At 42.7% G+C, this 13,157-nt stretch overlaps 1 protein-coding gene across 1 annotated transcript; it reads right to left on the bottom strand.

Moving 5' to 3' along the window:
* Positions 1-593: 593 nt before the first annotated feature.
* On the bottom strand, positions 594-5,261 carry LOC138968744 (thiol S-methyltransferase TMT1A-like). Its single transcript, XM_070341378.1, has 3 exons — positions 5,012-5,261; positions 4,052-4,348; positions 594-1,984 (listed from the first exon to the last, which is right to left on the bottom strand). Exons 1-3 carry the CDS (start codon positions 5,225-5,227, stop codon positions 1,751-1,753), a joined length of 747 nt encoding a protein of 248 aa, XP_070197479.1. The 5' UTR covers positions 5,228-5,261; the 3' UTR covers positions 594-1,750.
* Between the last annotated feature and the right edge of the window lie 7,896 nt (positions 5,262-13,157).

Raw genomic sequence — 13,157 nt, 5'->3', positions numbered from 1 at the left:
CATTCGCCCGACCGGGTTATCAACTACACACGGAAGACATCGTGGGGTCGTGCGGACCCAAGCTTCTCAAAGAAGGAAAAATATGCAGAAAGGAAAAACATGAATACCCTTCTGTAAACGTGGGGCCGTGTGGACCCACATTGTTATGTATTAATTTCGCTCCACGTGACTTGCTTATTAACTCCAAAATTAAACAGATCATAGAAAATGATGTTTAGAGCTAATACCTGAAGGTTTGTGACTTCTCTCCCTAGTTTTTATGCAAGTTCCTTCAGTTTGAGAAACATGGGTCCGCACGGCCCCACGATGTCTTCCGTGTGTAGTCTAAATTTGACCTTTGTTTTTTTAATTACTTCTCGTTGTAATTTGGACCTTTGTTTTTTTAATTACTTCTCGCTGTAATTTAATGATCTTTTAGGACATGAGAGCTTTTTAGGTGTCTGGGGTATTCTTAAAAGCTCATTAAAAAATTCCAACTGGTTTAAGAGATATTTGCAATTAAACACCCTTCTGGGTCCACACAGACCCACGACAACCGGCGAAGGTTAAACAAGTTATTACAGTCGTACACATAAGAATGTCATTTGCAACACTTCTTCAGTTCTAATTTATTGTGAGTCTTTTCATAACTTTTCAGAATTTCTCTCATTACATCATCTGTGCACAACAAGACAGCTTGAAGGGAGAAAAAAGTGGATGCCATTTTTGACCCCACATGATAATATTCATAAAAAGGAGGGAGTTTTAAAATGGAGGTAAATTTAAAGAGGTTGTGGACAAAATCTGAGAAAGCAAGGTCTTAAAATGAGGGAAGTGAAAATGTAGAAAAGGGTCTTAACAGGGGGGGTTCCTTCTTCTGCGTTCGTGGGCTGAAACTCCCACGTACACTCGTGCTTTTGCACGAGTGGAATTTTACGTGTATGACCGTTTTTACCCCGCCATTTAGGCAGCCATACGCCGCTTTCGGAGGAAGCATGCTGGGTATTTTCGTGTTTCTATAACCCACCGAACTCTGACATGGATTACAGGATCTTTTCCGTGCGCACTTGGTCTTGTGCTTGCGTGTACACAAGAAGGGGGATAAGCCACTAGCAGGTCTGCACATAAGTTGACCTGGGAAATCGGAAAAATCTCCACACTTGACCCACGCCGCGGCCAGGATTTGAACCCTCGACCTTCCGATTAAGAGGCCGACGTCTTACCACCCCACCAAAGCGCCCGTCAAAGGGGGGTTCCACTACCCTACAAGCAATACAAAAATGTAACTGTTCTTTTTCTGTCTGAAGCCTGCATGATTATGGTAGAAAGTAACGATAAACACTAAGTGATTCCTCAAGGCTAATCAGTCGGGAAGGATCAGTCCCAATGTCGACATAACAAAGAAAATAATTATCCAAAATTCGTTGGTCCATCAAACCTGAAATAAATGAAGCGGAGCACTATTTTAAGGTCTGAGAAAAAAAGTAATTGCTCTAAACGCACACATCTGCACTAGAGTAAGTGAGAGTTATGCAGAAACAATATCCTGGCACCTGAGAGAATAACAAGAAATGAGGATGAAAGTCGCTTGTTCATTTTGACAATGCTTGTTATTCTGTCCGGTGCAAGAAGATTCGTTCCACAAAACTTTCCCTTACTCTATTGCACATGTATGCATTTAGAGCGCTCACTTCTTACTTCCCCTTGTTTCTCATCGTTGTTCCACCATACACATTTGACTTCTCGCAACATCCACAGACCATTTTGCACTTTACTTCACGCCATACCCATACAAACCATAACTTAGGAACGGCAACATTTTAATTCGAAAGTGTTCTAGTTTCACACTTGTGAAGCCTGTCTGCTCAACAAACGACCAGCTTTCACGCGCCAAGTGACAGCCGTCAACCACAACAGGCCACACCCAGTCCAAAGTCTCTTGCACTCTACGATGCCCGGAATTCCTGGGAGCTGCAACATGTTCCATGAAGAAAAACAGCCCACCCTGAAATGGAAAAAAATGTGTAAAAAACCTTGAGAAAAATCATTCATAACGTTACGCTGTTCGCAGTGCTTGGACAATGGTTGAATTGAGCATGCAATGACCAGTGAATTGCTTATGCAAAAATGGTATATATTTGTAAGCATATCTACTGAAGCACCTCCTTGCCCTTCCCATAGAATTAATCAATAATGATAATAAAAAAATAAAAATCCCAGCAAACAAACAAAAACAAATAACACCCTTCCAAACAATCAGCAAACAAACACAAACATGTTTAAAAAAAACAACAAAAAAAAACCATTTCTTTTTAAAGTTGAATTAATCTGTGTTAGTGGTATATATATACTGTTCAAAAAAAGAAACGCATAGCTTGTAATATTTGGTTAATTTAGTTATATGGCTACAAGGATATCCACCAAACTGCAGAAAATGTTTATCTGGTCGTCGACCTTTCGTCCATTGCCACAAGTGAGCTCTGCACGTGACGCATGCGTTATCAGTGGCTACAATGTCAAAATTGCTCATTTACAAGGTCGTTTACAAGCAGGCCAAAGTCAAAGTGCAATCGCCAGGCACTTCCACGTGTCCCAGAGCACCATCAGTAGACTGTGGGTCAGGTTTCAAGCCACTGGCTCCGTTGCTGACTTGCCACGAGCGGGAAGACCAAGGGCGACAACTGCTGCTCACGACCGCTTCATACGGCTCCGCCACCTCCGGAATCGTTTCCTGTCGGCCTCATCTTCTGTCCAGGCTCTCCCCGGGCCACACCGATTATCGGACCAGACCGTGCGGAACCGCCTGCATGAAGCTGGTTTGAGAGCTCGCAGACCTCACAGAGGAGCTGTCCTCACCCGCCGCCATCGCCAGAACCGAGTGCAGTGGGGCAACCAGCACCTTCGCTGGACCGTCCGGAATCACTGGAGACACGTGTGGTTCAGCGACGAGTCCTACTTCCTGCTCCAGCGACATGATGGTCGGAGGAGGGTCTACCGGAGAGTAAACGAACGTTACGCGCCCAACTGTGTGGATGAGGCACCCGTTCATGGTGGTGGAGGCGTCATGGTGTGGGGGGCGATCAATACCGCTGGAAGGAGCACCCTGGTGCACGTCCAAGGGCGCATAACTGCCCAGCGATACGTGGAGGAAATTCTGCGCCCACACGCCCTTCCTCTTCTGGCTGACCAGGATGCTATATTCCAGCAGGACAACGCTCACCCGCACACAGCACGACTCACCACCCAGTTCCTCACCGACCACCATATGTCCAGGTGCTTCCCTGGCCATCCATGTCGCCAGACATGAACCCGATAGAACACCTCTGGGATGAATTGGACAGACGTGTGCGCAGGCGAGAAGAAGCGCCGGCAAATCACCTCGATCTATTGCAGGCACTTCAGGAGGAGTGGGACACCATCCCACAGCAAGATATCCGGCATCTGATCCAGTCCATGCCCAGAAGGTGCCGGGCAGTTGTTGCTGCTCAAGGCAGTCACACCCCCTACTGACTTGACAGCCTCGGCACCCAATCGTATTGATTGACTGATTGATTTGAAGATGCAAATGAACTGTGTGTGCATTCAACTGTGTCCATACCAAATTTCAAACAAATAATCTAAATATTGGATTTTCTGTTAATTTTTTCGAAAAATAAAACAAATTTGGCAAGTAGCAACTATGCGTTTCTTTTTTTGAACAGTATATGATACTGATACATGCATAGCGTGGTAGTGACCTTACGATTAATTTTCTACTGCAGATAATTTGAAGTTACCCAGACAAACTTTGATCTAGAAATTCTGTGTCCTCGGGAGACGCGCAGGTAAAGTGACAGAATGTTTACATGAAACAATTATTATTTTATTCAATTTCAAATTATTTTTGGCTTTTGATCTGAGATTTTACTTGGAGAGACAGGGTTAAATATTTGTTTTATCGATATTGTATGTCGTTAAAGTATGTATGTGAGTGTGTTATGAACCCTGCCAGTAGCATTACCTTTCTAGGTAAGCATTCAGAAAGTCACATCAGAATGTGCTTATCCAAATGATTGAGAATCTCAAAACTTACTGATTTCAACACACGCTTGATCTCACTCAGGGCTTTCTGCAGGTGACGAACTGAACACAGGGTGAAGGTGAGAATGACAGCGTCAAATGTGTTGTCATCGAATTCTCTCATGTCTTCTGCAAAACCTTTGACAAATCTGCTGAAGTGTACATCAGGACAGTCTTTCAGGGCCTGCTCCACGTACGGCTGATTTTCCAGGTTTGGTTCCAGACAAGAGAGATTGCAACCTGCTGGGAGAAAGTCCAAGTTGCTGCCAGGGCCCACCCCTATCTCTAGAACTTCCAGAGGCTTGGAATCCTATATGTAAAATAATACATTTAATTAAAGTTTCACTGATTTTCCATTATATGCATAATGATACAAGTGTTTGTTGTCACAAGGACTCTAGATTTGAGTGCTTATATGTGTGTGTGTGTGTGTGTGTGTGTGTGTGTGTGTGTGTGTGTGTGTGTGTGTGTGTGTGTATGAGAGAGAGTGTGTGTGTGTGTGTGTGTTTATGTGTGTGTGTGAGAGAGAGAGAGAGAGAGAGAGAGAGAGAATGTGTGTGTGTGTGTGTGTGTGTGTGTGTGTGTGTGTGTGTGTGTGTGTGTGTCTTCTGTTGCTGAAACTATCACTAATTTATTAGTATTATTCCAAAATGTGTCACATTACATTTCCCAACTACTTTCTCCTGATCAGTGTAATCCACCCCTCTTCCATCCCTCCCTCTCTACCATCCTATAGTTCCCCCCACCTCTGACAGCTGTGATGTAGCACAGTGACACACACACATCTTACGCCGGGTAACAAGCTATAATTGTCTTTTCATCTTTGACAAGAAAAATTTGCTGTTCAGAAAAAAATAGCAAAAAATGCACCCCAACCAGCTCCTGGTTATGCATTGGTATTTATTACCCAGATCAAGCACTGACCTGTTTGCCTACCAGTACATGACTAAGGTACTAATAATACAAGGCTCACATAGAGAAGATCGAAGGACTGGAAGAGGGCTTTCTTCTGCGGAATGCACTTAGCATGCACCCTGGGCATCATTTTGCTACACATCCATGCGGTGAATTTTCTGTTGATTTTCTTCGCATGGCTCGGGAAGACTTTACTGTACACAAACAGTCCCAAAGGGAAAGCCAAAAGTCCCAAACCGTAGGCATAGTTCGGCACTTGCACTGTCTCCGCCATTTTGACACATTTGTTGTGGTCACATGGTAGCTAGGTCACGTGATTACGGCCGGTGTAATGCGTTTAGCTTTCTCAGGCACTCAGCTTTCTCAGGCGATTTATACTCAAGACTGAAATGTTGTTTCCTGGACAAATTAAAGAAGTAAAGCATATCAGTTTCTTGCATGTGAAGGAAATTGGAGGCGAAATTTAATAGATGGGCTGGGTGGCCGAGTGGTAACGCACTTGCGCTGCAAGCGAGAAGTTGCGAGTTCGACCCTGGCCCGGGTCCGCCGAGGGCATTAGCAATTTTCTCCCCCCTTTCCTAACATAGGTGGTGGGTTCAAGTGCTAGTCTTTCGGATGAGACGAAAAACCGAGGTACCTTCGTGTACACTACATTGGGGTGTGCACGTTAAAGATCCCACGATTGACAAAAGGGTCTTTCCTGGCAAAATTGTAGAGGCATAGATAAAAATGTCCACCAAAATAAAGGGCCGTGTGACTTGGAATAATAGGCCGTGAAAAGTAGGATATGCGCCGAAATGGCTGCGATCTGCTGGCCGATGTGAATGCGTGATGTATTGTGTAAAAAAATTCCATCTCACACGGCATAATAAACCTTGAATATGTGCGCGATATAAATTGCATAATTTTTTTGTTTTTTAAATCCCTGCGCTTAGAACTGTACCCACGGAATACGCGCGATATAAGCCTCATATTGATTGATTGATTTATTGAATAGATTTCTCTCCCCCCCCCCCCCCCCCATTTTTTTTAAACGTGCACCGCTGAGTGGTTACGTCCCTGACTCAATGATAAGAAACGGATTATAGGATGAAGCAAATTCTAAGTTTAAATAAATTGTTTTGGTTGAACGAATTTGACCCCATGAATGTTGTAATAATATAATGTATTGTGTTTATGATGATATCATGGTTGGCATTCAGAGGCTATTGCATAGGTTCACACTCTAAGCCGCATCAGTATAACAGTCAGACGTTGAATATCTATTCGGCAGTCATTTGGTTTATTCACTTGAGTAGAGCTATACAGTATCAGAGCTTGGTACAGAGTGAAACTGATTAGCATAAAGATGCTGTGCTGGCAAGAAGTCCGGTGTCACGATTTCATCTTTCGCCTGTGTACATGCATATTTCCCCCTCGACATATACTCAAGACTGAAATGTTGTTTCCTGGTAAAATTAAGAAGTGAAATTATTTATGGACGAAAAGCATGTCAGTTTCTTGCATGTGAAGAAAATTGGTGGTAAAATTTAATAGATTTCACCCCCAAAATCGAATTCTTCGAAAACGTGCACTGAGTGGTTACGTCCCTTGAGGCGGTAAGAAGAACAAGTCGCGTAAGGCGAAAATACAACATTTAGTCAAGTAGCTGTCGAACTCACAGAATGAAACTGAACGCAATACAACGCAGCAAGACCGTATACTCGTAGCATCGTCAGTCCACCGCTCATGGCCCGCAAAGGCAGTGAAATTGACAAGAAGAGCGGGGTAGTAGTTGCGCTGAGAAGACTGAGAAGGATAGCACGCTTTTCTGTACCTCTCTTCGTTTTAACTTTGCAGGGCCGGACCAAGTTCGTTTGAGGGTGGGGGGGGGGGGGGGGGTTCCAACTGAAGGCAGGGGTCCAAAGTCCACATTTTTTTCTCTCTGAGAGGTACATTGGATGGCCAGGGGGGGGGGGGGGGGGGGGGGGGGGAACCCAGGAACCCCCCCCCCCCCCCAGATCCGGCCCTGCTTTGTGAGCGTGTTTTCAATCCAAACATATCATATCTATATGTTTTTGGAATCAGGAACCGACAAGGAATAAGATGAAAGTGTTTTTAAATTGATTTCGAAAATTTAATTTTGATCATAATTTTTATATTTTTAATTTTCAGAGCTTGTTTTTAATCCAAATATAACATATTTATATGTTTTTGGAATCAGAAAATGATGGAGAATAAGATAAACGTAAATTTGGATCGTTTTATACTTGACCAAAATTTCAACCAATTTGGTTGAAAAATGAGAGCGTGACAGTGCCGCCTCAACTTTCACGAAAAGCCGGATATGACGTCATCAAAGACATTTATCAAAAAAATGAAAAAAACGTCTGAGGATATCATACCCAGCATAGACCTATATTAGATAGGTCCCAGTACCCAGGAACTCTCATGTCAAATTTCATAAAGATCGGTCCATAAAGATAGTTTAGTCTGAATCGCTCTACACACACACACAGACAGACAGACACACATACACCACGACCCTCGTCTCGATTCCCCCCTCTATGTTAAAACATTTAGTCAAAACTTGACTAAATGTAAAAACATTTTAGGAAGAATCAAATTTCTAAGTTAAATAAAACGAATTGGTTGGACAAATTTGGCCCCATGAATGTAAGGTATACAAGGTCGCTCATCAGTACTGTCGAAGGTTTTTTTTTTGGTGTTCAGTGTAGAGTTTATACCAGATCAACGAGGCCGAGAAGCGAAATATCAACACGGCGAAAGATGAAAACGTCACACCGGCTAGGCCGGTGCCCAAGCTTTGACTGAGTCATCAATAACTGTGCAAGGCTCTTCACATGACGGTCATACAGTATTGGTGCAGGACATCATGTTGTCAGGCCGCTGACACACACTGACAAACACTGACGCACACACTGACATACACACACACACACACACACACACACACACACACACACACACACACACACACACACACAACTTGAACACACACACACACACACACTGACAACTTACACACAAACACACACACACATACACTGACTGAGACACTGACACACGCAGTCATTTACACACAGACACACGCTCCCTCTCTCTCTCTCTCTCTCTCTCTCTCTCTGAGGGCCCCAAAGGGTTTAAAATCGTGATCGTGATTGGCGTTTTTTGACCTTTCTGTGACCGTGATTGCCGAAATTTCAATTTCTGTGATCGTGATGGGACTTTGCCCGTGATCCGTGATGACAAAAAAATCAAGTCTCGTGATCGTGATCGTCATTTGTTTTCGTGATCGTGATGGGCATTATTTCAAAGCATTTTATTTTCAACGTACATTTTTCACAGCTGTATTACTCTATGATCCTCTATTCGTCAAGGTGTTTGTGATCGTGAAAACAAAAATCAAGGTAACTGTGATCGGGAAAGCAAAAATTTCCCTTCCCGTGATCGTGATGATACCCCCCCTTTGGGGCCCTCCTCTCTCTCTCTCTCTCTCTCACCACGCAACTCAGTGTCACAATCACATATAATTATGAAAGTTTTTAATTCTGATAGTATTCCTCAATCAGCACGTTTAATTCATATTGAATATTAAAATGTTAAGGTATTGCATTGTGACTGACGACGCTTATAAGACCTTTTTTTTGGTTTTTGGTTTTGTTGTTGAAAGCAAGTTTACTGTTATAGGGTAAAAATTATCCCCGAGTACGCTAGTACTTGGGCTCTGCAGACTTTAATTGTGTGTCTGTCTGTCTGTCTGTCTCGACTTAACAGCTTATTGCTGGGAAACTACTGGGCGCAGTTCGTTCAAAAGTTGATACATTAACTTGATAATAGGTCCGATTGATCGTATTAAAACTTCATAATGTTACCTGGGACCTAAATGCGAAATAATCCACAAAAACGACTCTTGGCGGTGGGCGCAATTCGCGGTGGGATAGAACTGCTGTTCGGCTAATAGAACAGCCAGCGAGCCAGCCATACCAGGCTTTGCGTGCGTGTGCCACTTCCGCGGCGTGCTGCGCGACCTGAACGAGCAAAGTTAGCACACTAGGCATTTGAGTTCACTGACGTTACACTAGGCATTTGAGTTCACTGACAAAATTGTCAGAGTTGGTGGCTTAGTGGAAAGCACGTCCGCCTATGGCCAAAGTGATCCGGGTTCAATTCCCGGCATGGGCGGTCTATTTTTTTTTTTTTTAAATTCTTGTTTTCTATTGTTTATTATGAACGTTTTAATGTTTTATTTTACTCTAATAATTTTTTTAATTGTGTAAAATAAATAAATAATTTTTTTTTTAAATCCACGTGCACAAGACAAAAACTTTCATACTGGGGGAGCGAGCCAGTCTGAAGAGTACTCGGGTCCAGCGCGAGCGTTTTTTATCCCCGAGTACGCAGTACTAGGGTCCTGCAGACTTTAATTGTGTGTCTGTCTGTCTGTCTGTCTGTCTGTTCTTCTCGACTTAACAGCTTATTGCTGGGAAACTACTGGGCGCAGTTCGTTCAAAAGTTGATACACTAACTTGATAATAGGTCCGATTGATCGTATTAAAACTTCATAATGTTACCTGGGACCTAAATGCGAAATATTCCACAAAAACGACTCTTAACGGGGAGAGGTTTGGCGGTGGGAGTACAACTGCCGTGCAGCTAATGGAACAGCCAGCTAGCTGGTGCGAATCACGTCCGCCTATGGCCAAAGTGATCCGGAATCGATTCCCGGCATGGGCGGTCTATATTTTTAAAAAAAAATTTTTAAATTCTTGTTTACTATTGTTTATTATGAACGTTTTAATGTTTTATTTCACTCTAATAATTTTTTTAATTGTGTAAAATAAATAAATAATTTTTTTTTTATTTATTTATTTTTTTTAAAATCCAAGTGACCCGGGTTCGATTCCCGGCATGGGCAGTCTATTTTTTTTTCTTTTATTTTTTTAATTCTTGTTTACTTGCGTGCGTGTACCACTGCGCGAGGAGTATAGGCATTTGAGTTCACTGGCGAATGTCAGATTTGTTGGCTTGGAGGAAAGCGTTTCCGACTATGGCCAAAGGGATCCGGGTTCGATTCCCGGCAAGGGCGGTCTATTTTTTTTATTTTTTATTTTTTATTTTTTTAATAAATTCTTGTTTACTATTGTTTATTATTGTCTGTGTGTGTGTCTCGACTTAACAGCTTATTGCTGGGAAACTACTGGGCGCAGTTCGTTCAAAAGTTGATACACTAACTTGATAATAGGTCCGATTGATCGTATTAAAACTTCATAATGTTACCTGGGACCTAAATGCGAAATAAACCACAAAAAAACGACTTGGCGGTGGGAGGAATTCGCGGTGCAACAGCCAGCCAGGCAGTCTAATAGAACGGTGCAAGGTCTCGGCAAACCAAGACTATGCCATACTCGTAGCAAAGCCGCCGAATGGTACCGTAAACCAAGAATAGTGACGTAAGAAAATAGAATGTCGTCTTTTGATTTGGAACGTGACGTGTTTTAGAATGGAGATGTGGTAGTGTGTGTGTGTGTGTGTGTGTGTGTGTGTGTGTGTGTGTGAGAGAGAGAGAGAGAGAGAGAGAGAGGGAGAGAGAGAAGGAGTAATGGAGAGAGAGAGTGTGTGTGTGTGTAAATGTCTGAAGAGTACTCGGGACCAGCGCGAGCGTTTTTTATTACTTGTGAGATAAACTCGAGGGGAAATCTAGAAAAACGTCAGAGACAAAGTTTACGTCATATTATATTACGCATGAAACTATTCGTTATAAACAAGCGAGGATAACAACAACGAAAAAAATAAACGTGTCAGCAAAACAGGGTGGTCGTCCTCTGAAAGAATCCCCGTTGCAGAGGATGGAGGCGATGAGAGGCAAGCGTTTGCTGTTCGTTGGCGTCGATTGGGAGGGTAGGCTGCGCCTTTGTCATCCCGGAACTAAAAGTCAGCAAGCACTACCGCCTGAACGACGGAGTGTCTATTTTTACAGCTGAACTGTTTGCCATTCTTATGGCCCTCACATACATTAATGATATTCCAGTAAACCCCCACTGTATCGTGTTATCGAGAAAAAATACCATTTTCTATAACTTTTTTGTAAGTAAGAGCTTATAAACTCCATCTTCTTCTGGGATTAGCGCTGATTTCTATGACCCTGAAGTCCGAGGAAAGTTTTCTTGGCCCATGCCCAGTTTGAAGGTCATGACAAGGTCAAGTTTACACGTTTTCTATTTGTGTTCGGCTATTTTCTAAGACTTCAGAGGACTGTTAATCAGATGATTGTCATGTCTAGAGATGCGCCAATACCAGAAGAAGATGGAGTTTGAAAGCATTTACTTACACACAAGTTGCAGAAAATGGTATTTTCCCTCGGTTTTCCCCGGTAATGACCCTGTCGTGACCTCCACAATTCATGACTGTTAATCAGATGATTGTCATGTCTAGAGATGCGCTAATCCCAGGAAACAATTGAATTTGAAAGTTCATTCTTACAAACAGTTGCAGAAAATGGTATTTTCCCTCGGTTTTTCTTCGGTTTTACCTGGTGATGACCTTGTTGTTTGACCTTTAAATATTACGAGAGTCAACAATATTTGCGTTATGTCTCATAAATCCCAAGACGTGTGTAAAGTTGTAATTAAGCTTTAGCTTCGAAAATAGCTGACGTCCAGAAAGTTTGTTTTTTTGACCGTAAAAGATATTCCCAAATAGAAAACGTGTAAATTTGACCTTGTCATGACCTTCAAAGTAGGCATGGGTCAAGAAAACTTTCCTCGGACTTCAGGGTCATTGAAATCAGCGCTAATCCCAGAAGAAGATGGAGTTTATAAGCTCTTACTTACAAACAAGTTATAGAAAATGGTATTTTCCCTCGGTTTTCTCTCGGTTCTATCTGGTAATGACCTTTGAATGTCTTCACAGATTCATGAAATATGACGCTCCTGCACCACTTTAAATCATACCATCTGACCCAGATGTCAAGAAATGACCATAGATCACATTACAATCGTGTGTAGCCTTTCTCATGTGCTTGAATTTCCCTAGTAACTGCGGAAAGTCAAAATTTGCACATAATGCGCTTGAAATGTGTAAATACTTGAAGGCCAACGTTCACAAACACATTGAAGCAATGAAACAAATCGATGATATGATGCTATGACACCTTAGGCCAAAGTACAAACGGTAGTTTTGTGCACGTGATGATATGTCATTTGTGAGGAATTACAGGTGATTTTGTGCAGAAACTTACGTCGCGTGTCTCCCTTCGGACAGAAAAATAAGGGTGCAACCGCTTCGGACAGATTTGCCTAGTGCAACCACGGTATAGCCTACGGTGTGAAATAGGACTGCTGGAGGGCTGAATAGGCAACAATACTGCCCGATCTTGATGACGGCTAGTTTATATACAGCGGCTGAATACATACAGCGCCTGAATACACACACACACTACACACACGCACGAACACACACACGCACGAACACACCCCTAACCCTAACCCAACCCTAACCCTAACCTCGCACTCTCGCACCTCCTTCCCCCCAAGAAGGAAACTCGACTTTCATGATTTTTTGACGGATAGAAAGATGAAGGAGTTCTATTGTGCTCGTACCTGTTTCCACCTACCCCGGTTACAGCGGGTGAAATGTTAACCGCCATTTAGGGGTGTACACGTCCCCGGGAAACACCCGGAAAAACACAGGGTGACGGGGTGCTATTTTCTGTCCGTTGCCTTTTGAAGTTGGAGGTTGAGGATTACTTTTAGTGTTTTCATTGTGTGCCGTTGTTAGCTTCTGAACCTTTTTTATGAGAAGATTGGTGTTTGTTTACTCAGTTTCCCCCCTCCTTTTATTGAGGTTAAAGGCGGATTCTTTCCTGTGAAAGCTAACTATCTCAGATCTAATAAGGCTTTTACATTAGATATTAAAAAAACCCATCCCTCCACTTGGACACGTACCAAGTTAACAGTCTAACTACTTCGCTGTGCGGAATTGGAATTCTGTTGATGATTTGATTTCGCAGATTGATACGATTATTTTCTTTTAAGACTGAATTTACTCGATCAACACATTTCTTCTTTGCAGAGCCGGTGTAACACGAAATTTTTACTCCACGAAAAATTTACTCCGGAGTAAATACTTCCTACGAAATTCTTACTCCGAGTACACTTTTCGTACGAGAAAAGAACTCCCCAAGGCACGAAAAAATTACTCCC

Source organism: Littorina saxatilis, linkage group LG6 (genome assembly GCF_037325665.1).
Source record: "Littorina saxatilis isolate snail1 linkage group LG6, US_GU_Lsax_2.0, whole genome shotgun sequence".
Classification (NCBI taxonomy): Eukaryota; Metazoa; Mollusca; class Gastropoda; order Littorinimorpha; family Littorinidae; genus Littorina; species Littorina saxatilis.
This window is presented reverse-complemented; position numbering and strand designations above follow the sequence as displayed.